Source organism: Octopus bimaculoides, chromosome 9 (assembly GCF_001194135.2).
Source record: "Octopus bimaculoides isolate UCB-OBI-ISO-001 chromosome 9, ASM119413v2, whole genome shotgun sequence".
NCBI classification, from domain to species: Eukaryota; Metazoa; Mollusca; class Cephalopoda; order Octopoda; family Octopodidae; genus Octopus; species Octopus bimaculoides.
This window is the reverse complement of record NC_068989.1, coordinates 66,533,455-66,541,956: the sequence shown is the minus strand read 5'-3', so window position 1 is coordinate 66,541,956 and position 8,502 is coordinate 66,533,455. Positions and strand designations below refer to the sequence as shown.

Here is an 8,502-nt window from a genome sequence, read left to right as displayed (position 1 = left end):
ATATATATATATATATATATATATATAGTTTGTCCTCCACCTAGGCCCACGGGGGCTTTTTTCAGAAGCTTTGAATAAGGATCTAAGCGATAGATTTTGTTGTTACTTAACGGTTTATCTGAAATCTCTAACGTTTCGCTCCTCAGATACTGAGAAATAATAGTGGAAGTCTACACTTTCAAGAGTAAACAAGACCGTGTAAGAGTTTTTTTATATATAACCCAATCAGTATTTGTTACATTAGTGATTTATTACTCTACCTTCTTGCTGATACAACAATGGCTTTTGTTCTTCAGTAATAGTATGTCGCATGCTGCCCTGCTATGAAACTTATCTCACAGATTTCTTTCTTTTACTCTCTTCACCCATTGCCGGCTTCACACTGGCCGCTGTCCCCAGTCTTTGTTCGCCTTAAAATGTCAACAGTTCGGAATTTACTTCCTCTTATTTTTTTCCATACAATGGTTACCTTACATCAATCACTGTAATGTTGCAAGTTCCGAAGAGCATTAAGAAGCAATGGAAACAATCACTTCCTAACGGAACTATATACGACGGGAACTTTTCAGTTTCCGTCAACGAAATCAACTTACAAAGCTGTGGTCTTACTGAGGCTATTGTAGAAGATGCTTGCCCTAAGTACCACGCAGTGAGACTGAACTCGGAACCATGGGGTTGGTGAGGAAGCAAACTTCTTACCACGCTCTAACATCTGAGCCTGTATATATGTATAAAAATATGCGTATGTATATATGTTTGTATATACAAAACGGAGTGTTAAAAAGTAATTAATACAGATTCACGATATGTCATGATGTCGAATGTTCAAGCGTCATCGCTTTCTTCTTATCGTCTGTTATCAGCTGGTCGAAAACCTCAAATCGCTATCGCTCTAATATTATTCATGGTTAATTATGGATATGTATATAGTGTGTGTAGACCATGGTTATAATTAAACTAAGAATAAAACGCACTAGAAATAAATACCACAGGACACCGTAATGATTCCGCCAGTCCTCGGGGAAGGATAGAAGGGAAAGTTGACCTGAGCGGGATCTGTAGTTGACCTGAGCGGGATGTAGAAATAAGATAAGAAACAGCTGTTCCTGAACCCCATCAAACTATAGAAAATATAATCATTATAGACATAAAGAGATATAAAACATGAAAAAATAGTAAGCGGTATAACGACGTATACATCTTTTATAAAGAACACATAATTAAGAAAAAAAAAACACGTGTTATTTAGAAGAAACTAAATGCTTTATTAAAATAATGGAAGCAAGAAAGTGCAGAATTTAATTTTTTTTTTTGATATATCAGAGGGCAAAATAATAAGAAAAAAACTCAAATGAAAAAACATAAAGCAGCAGGTGGTTTAACTTAGTACATGAAGTTTCAAAATACTTTTTCATAGTACACACACACACACACACACACACACACACACACACACACACACACACACACACACATATATATATATATACATACATATATACATACATATATATATGTATTTATAAATATGCAATGCTCATATATATGTGTGTGTGTGTGTGTGTGAGTATATATATATATATGCATATATATATATGTATATATATATATATATGTTTATATGAATATATATATACACACACACACACACACAAACACACACACATATTCTCTCTCCCTTTCTCTTTCTCTCACTGTGAGAGTGTGTGTATAATGAAAAAGTAACTTGAAGTTCATGTCTTTGATATATGTGTATATATATGTGTGTATACGTGTATCTTTACTACTTATATAGTGTCAGACTTTCATAAAAATCCTCTGCAATTCCTCTCAAACAATAGAATTAAAATATTCTTTTTTTTTTAGCATCGGGAAACAAAGACATGCACACTGTCATTGTAATTGGAAACCCAACGCTAGTAGTAGTGGATCTCCGTCGTTTGACATTACATTTTCCCGATCAACTGCATTACCTACTCCTCAATTAACGTCTAAGCTGATGTGTATTCCACACACTTCTGATTTTCAGAATTAATAGGACAAAGTGTGTAACACAGTGTGTCGCAAAGCTGTAACTTTTGAATTACATCTAAAATCCACCCGGCAGGCTTTATTTTAGTTTCCATCTACTCGATTTCATTCACAAGATACGAATCGATCCGAAGTTATAAAGAATGCCATTAGCGCAAGATCTCGCGTAGTGAGATCGAACCCCGGATTACTTCCCCATTTAGCCATACCTCGCCTACTTCACTCCGTATAAGATTCTAAATCTGCGGTAACATTTTCATAGTTGCGTAGGGCCAAGTCAGCTTTGATCAAGTGGACATTCCCGATTTGACTATCACATCTGTTTAGACGTACTAAATTACTCTATATGTCTTTCATTTATTTTGCAAAATTATGGTGCAATTTAAGAAAAGCTGGCTCTGGTTTTCTGCAGATTGAGGCCCGATAGTGAACATGAAGGCTGGAAAGTTATGGAGTATATAAATTTTAAACTGTCACTTCTGCTTTGAAATGAAATAACTTTAAAGAATTGTAAGGAATGAATTAGCGTTATGTGAGTCAAGTATTAAATGACTTACAGCAACATGTATTTTTGTTTGTTTTTGCTTTAACAAAAATAAATGCCTAGGTCTTTGAAGGATACATTAAAGCTATGTATATTCTTATAAACGAATGAGACGGAAGCTGTTTCCGGTTGGGTTAAAGTACAACAAAACCACAAAATCAATAAAATTAATATATATATATATATATACACACATACACATACATACACGTGGTCTGATCAATAAGTATCCGGACTGTTGTCATAGTAACGAAGCTAAAGCATTCAGAGTGAAACCGCTTGGCACAAATTGACCTTAAACTCTGCTGTGCATGCGCATTAAGTTTTATCTTTATTATTTCTTTACTATACACAAGGGGCTACACACAGAGGGGACGAACAAGGACAGACAAACGGATTAAGTCGATTATATCGACCCCGGTGCGTAACTGTTACTTATTTAATCGACTCCGAAAAAATAAAAGCAAAGTCGACCTCGGCGGAATTCGAACTCAGAACGTAGCGTCAGACGAAATAACGCTAAGCATTTCGCCCGGCGTGCTAACGTTTCTGCCAGCTCACCACATTAAGTTTTATCTTTGTAGCTTACTTTTGCTGTGCACAGCAATGCTTGGAAGTAACGTGTGTAGCGTGTGATCGTCGCATTGAACATCACAGAGAAAGTTGGGCGGAGAATCAGCTTCAAATTTTACCAAAAGCTCGGCGATACCTGCACATGATGTGATTCAAGCTGAATGTTCTGTAAGCTTATATTTCTCTGAAATATATCTACTGAGGTTGGAATTATGTTTAGTACTGATTACAAGAGAACACACGTTACTTATAGAGTGCTCGGACGTTTACATCGATGACCCATTCGACCTTATCGTAAGAGCCAACGAGGGAGCCTGCGTGTCGTTAATCGATCAACTAAAATTATCAATGGAATTTCCTGCAAATACACGAAGCCGTCTTAAGAATGGAATAGGAGCAAGCATATTGTTATGTATGTATGTATGTATGTATGTATGTATGTATGTATGTCTGACTGTCTGTCTGTCTGTATGTATGTATGTAAGTATGTGTGTATGTATGTATGCATTGATAGCTATACATCGATATTTAGACATATCGGTATCCATATATGTACATCACTACATCTCTAAATATAGCTGTATAGATATCGGGTTAGGTACGTCGATATATATTTACTGATATACAATGTTGATATATACTGCATATCGACGATACAGATATATATCGATAAACAGTTAATAATTTCGGAATTGTTTATTACTATACATTCCGATATACAAAGAATTTGAACGATTAAGGACGGAACATTGATCATAAATCTGATCGATCAGGATTGACCTGGAGCTAAAGCAACAACAACAACAACAACAACAATATAGAAAGGTTTCGTAGGCTTGAGAATTAGTATAGATCGGACTGTCGTCCACGAGAAAAATTTTTTCTACTTCAAGTAAAAACAAACAACCCAACGAATCCGCAATGCAATTTTCTAATGCATATCTCCATATAGCAAATTTAATTTTAATCACTTCTTAACTAAGCAACTAAGCTACGTGCTGTTCTTCATAATTTTCTGCTTGTTGATCCTGTTTACTTTTGAAAAAGTATTTTTATGTTAAAGCAATATCGAATTCGAACTAAGCAACATAAACGTAATTAAAATTTTTTAAAGAAATTATACTCGCTAATATAACTGAAAGTACGTGATAATATTTTGATACACCATAAAGCAAATTTATTTCCAGATAACTCAACTACAATATCGTGTGCTATACAAAGTGTTTCGCCGACAGATACATACATAGAATTGAAGCCAAATTTGGTTTTCATGTATGGACCTTCTATCACTTAATTCCTGATCATACATGTAGTATTAATTGAAATAATGTGTGATCAACGAAGATGCAGTCAGACTTCAGAAATATTTTGTTTTTTATTCTGTTACTCGAAATTTTCATAACTGTCTCTCTTATAAATTTTTACTTCATATTCTATATTTTGGTTTTGTTTAAAAGATAATTATTAAATCGTTACATGGTGTTTTCTTTTCAGTTTAAAAATAAATGATGTTTTGCTACAGAAAGAGACAGGAATGGTTTGAAGATCATATGGAATCATTAATCATAATTTCTTCTAATATGATTTTCAATGCCCAATACATGGTGAGTTCTCGTCGTGCCTTATTCATGCTTGTTGATTCTCACAAAATGTTCTCCTTCTGCATTTCAGATATGCATAGATTTTAGTTTATTTCAACCAATATTTTCTTTATTTTTATTTTTACTATTATATTTTTTATACCTTCTTTTGAGATCTTCATCTATTCTAAATCTCGCTGTGATTTTATAAACATTTTATAGCACCAGTGACTGTGCCTTGGCGTGGCCATTATCTCCAACTGAAACAGGTTAAAGTAATGATAAGAATGAAGATTGTATTACGGTTATATTTTTGTGTTGTGGTTTATAATATACTAGTGTACTATGCATTTGTTTTAATTGTTTTTCTATAGATTTGTATACCGGCAGAAAAATACTTTGCAAAAGATATATATGTAATGTATGTTGCATTAATTTTTTTGATATGATCTTAAATTTTCTTATTTAATTTTCCTATTTTCCAGCTAGAATTCAAAATCTATACTTAATATCGACGTACAAAAAGTGTGCAATCTTACTGGAAATATAAACGTATTACAAGGCAGCGGGAAGTTTGAAATGAAATAACAGTATTAAATACCTTAATGAATAATAATTATATTTCATATATATTACAATGGAAAACCAGCTTAATTCAACAGTGGCTATTGACGAATTGAATAATACTCTTAATGGTACAGTTGGTTACAGTTTGGGCACGTTTATAAACCCGTTCAACAAAATACACATCAAAGTAACATTTTGCTTTTTGTACTCTGTGATATTCATGTGTTGTGTATTTGGTAAGTGTTTACGATTTTTATAATTCGATTGCTTGTTGTGCTCACTTTCCAACCACTTGGTTTCGGGTTCAGTTTCACTGTGCGGCCCATTGGACGAATGTCTTCTACTGTAAGTGAATTTATGAGTGAATTTGGTGAGACAGATACTGTGAAGATTCCCGCCATATGCATCTGTCTTCGTGTTAGTGTTAATCTTCTACCACTGCTTGCCAACTGGTGTTGGTTTGTTTACGTCGCTGTAACTTAGCGTTTCAGCAGATAGAATGAGCATCAAACTTTTAAAATAAGTACTGGAGGTCTATTTGTTTGTCTAAACACTTCAAGACGTTATCCTTGCATGGCCGCCGTTCAATGATTGAAATCAGTAAAAGATAAAAGAGTTTAATATTTGTGTAAGCCTTCAGTTATTTTATTTTTGATAGTCCGAGTTCATTTGTTTTTTGAAATCGATCTTAGAACTTCGTTATTCTTAGCATAAAGTTCCTTGTATATAAGTGTTTTAAGTGTAAATATGTGTGCATGTGTGGAGAGTGGGAAAAAAGTAGTTATTCTCTTTGTAATATATTGTTAAATTTCCTGGTCTAACTAAGTTAGGACTAAGACGTCACCGCTTCAACACCATTTCCCGGTACCTTGACTGTTTTTAACGGAGTCTACTCTCTTGCCGTGGAGGCGCAATGGCCCAGTAGTTAGGGCAGCGGATTCGCGGTCATAGGATCGCGGTTTCGATTCCCAGACCGGGCGTTGTGAGTGTTTGTTGAGCGAAAACGCCTAAAGCTCCACGAGGCTCCGGCAGGGGATGGTGGCGAACCCTGCTGTATTCTTTCACCACAACTTTCTCTCACTCTTCCTGTTTCTGTTGTGCCTGTAATTCAAAGGGCCAGCCTTGTCACACAGTGTCACGCTGAATATCCCCGAGAACTACGTTAAGAGTACACGTGTCTGTGGAGTGTTCAGCCACCTGCACGTTAATTTTACGAGCAGGCTGTTCCGTTGACCGGATCAACTGGAACCCTCGACGCCGTAAGCGACGGAGTGCCACCAACAACTCTCTTGCCAGTCCTTCAAGTTAAGCATATCTTCTCCCCACCCCACATATCTTGGAGGAGCTGCAACGGGTTGTAGATGCAACCTTCTTTTATGACTTTAAGATAGAAAAAATAGCGTATCTATTCATTCTTAATACGTGATAGCAAATTTGAATGTGAATATTTGATCGCTGTTGTTTTACATGATCGGCGAATATTTTCTCTCCTTAGACGACAGGTGATTCACCGGTGTAATGATTTGAGACATCAAGGTGTTTCGATCTTGTGTGTCTCATCAGTCAAAGTTATCCCGCTGGACTGATGTATCTGACAACAGCACAAGCTTTCGTTTATAGGAATCAACAGAAGATGATTATATTTTTATACATACTGTTGTCGGCCGAACAAATAATAATCTATGGGGTACAAGCTGTGCAGCGAATATCTAAACAATACTCATTCATAGTTGAAAGTATCTATTCATAATTAATACGTTCTGGCAAATAATGAACGTATTAAGAATGAATAAATATTCTATCATTTTATTTGATCTAAGTTGGGATTCTCGCTGTTCTGCGGCAAGCAATGAATCATGATGAAAAATCTTTTATGAAAAAGTGAAGTAGCAATATGCTACTTTGAACTATTCAATAGACACAGCTGAGAGTGAAACTATATTTAAATCTGTGACAATGTTTAATACTTCCTCAGATATTTTTATATATTGCCTCAGTGGTCACAAGCAGCTTTACTCTGTCATGATTGAAAAATAAATATGCTTTAACCCTTAAACGGCAGCCATCATCAATTGACGTTTCAAAATTTTCACGTAGATATCGCCATCCTCATAGGAAAGGAAAGTGAATATTTTACAGGACTTTTCAATAATGAGACTGTAAATTTTAATAATCGACAGACTAACAATTATTATAGTTTTTGTACTTATCTAAAGTGAAAATACGTATGAAAATTACTCTTAAAACAATGAGATGTTTTTGTTTTTTGGAACATATTCATTCAACTTGTTTCCGCCTTTTAAAGGATGAAGTCACGCCTACGCAGAGGCTTCTAGGTAGTCTTACAACATTTTAAAAATGATAGAAATGCTTCCTCAAATTCCACCTGCTTGTGTAGTGAAGGAGAGAGAGAGAGAGTGAGAGAGAGGGGAGAGCGAGAGAGGAGAGAGGGTGAGGGACAGAGAGAGAAGGGGAAAAGGGACAGAGGGATTGATGGGGTATAGAGGGAGATGTGTAGAGAGGAAGTAGAGCGGGAGAGAAGTGTGTAGAGGGGGTTGAGAGGGAGGGAGATATAATAACGTTTGGAATCATATAATGCAGAAGAAATATATCGCAAAAATATAGGGGTTGGTTATCACTGTAGCAAGGTATTTGAACATAGGTCTGTTGATTCAGGATTGATCTCTCATGGCCAAACAACAACAACAACAACAACAACAATATAGACTTCAATAAACTTATCTTTTGTAAATCGAAATCTTACTTGATACCAAAAATCAATATGAGTCTGCAGTAAAATCTCTCTATAGAAATATTAATTACCACTGTCATATGCCAGATAATTTGATGTTTTGCTAACAATGCAAATAACTTCAACAATAGATGCTTCCTCACAGGAAAACAAAAATAACAAAACACAGAAAAAAAAACAACAAAAAACAAAGAAAAGGAAGGATAGCTCACCAACCGGTTTTTGAGAGGATATTGTTTCGTACATGAAAATCCATGATATCTATACTTGTATGCTCGAGTATAGACTGTACTAATTGAATCTTTTCTAGAATAATACTGTGATTGATTGTGTGTTTAGATATCATCATAATATACCAAAAGTATATATACATATCTATCTATCTATCTATCTATCTATCTATCTATCTATCTATCTATCTATCTATCTATCTATCTATCTATCTATCTATCTAT

General features: G+C 35.0%; 1 protein-coding gene across 2 annotated transcripts in view; it reads left to right on the top strand.

Moving 5' to 3' along the window:
- Positions 1-8,502, top strand: part of LOC106867622 (trissin receptor) — a 165,297-nt gene that overhangs the window by 144,748 nt on the left and 12,047 nt on the right. Inside the window, exons 2-3 of one of the 2 annotated variants that reach the window (XM_052970726.1) lie at positions 4,643-4,752; positions 5,214-5,531. In XM_052970726.1, the coding sequence (XP_052826686.1) occupies positions 5,366-5,531 (166 nt within the window). In that variant the 5' untranslated portion in view covers positions 4,643-4,752; positions 5,214-5,365. The remainder of the gene's footprint in view (positions 1-4,642; positions 4,753-5,213; positions 5,532-8,502) is intronic. The other variant, XM_052970727.1, reaches the window with a different exon arrangement.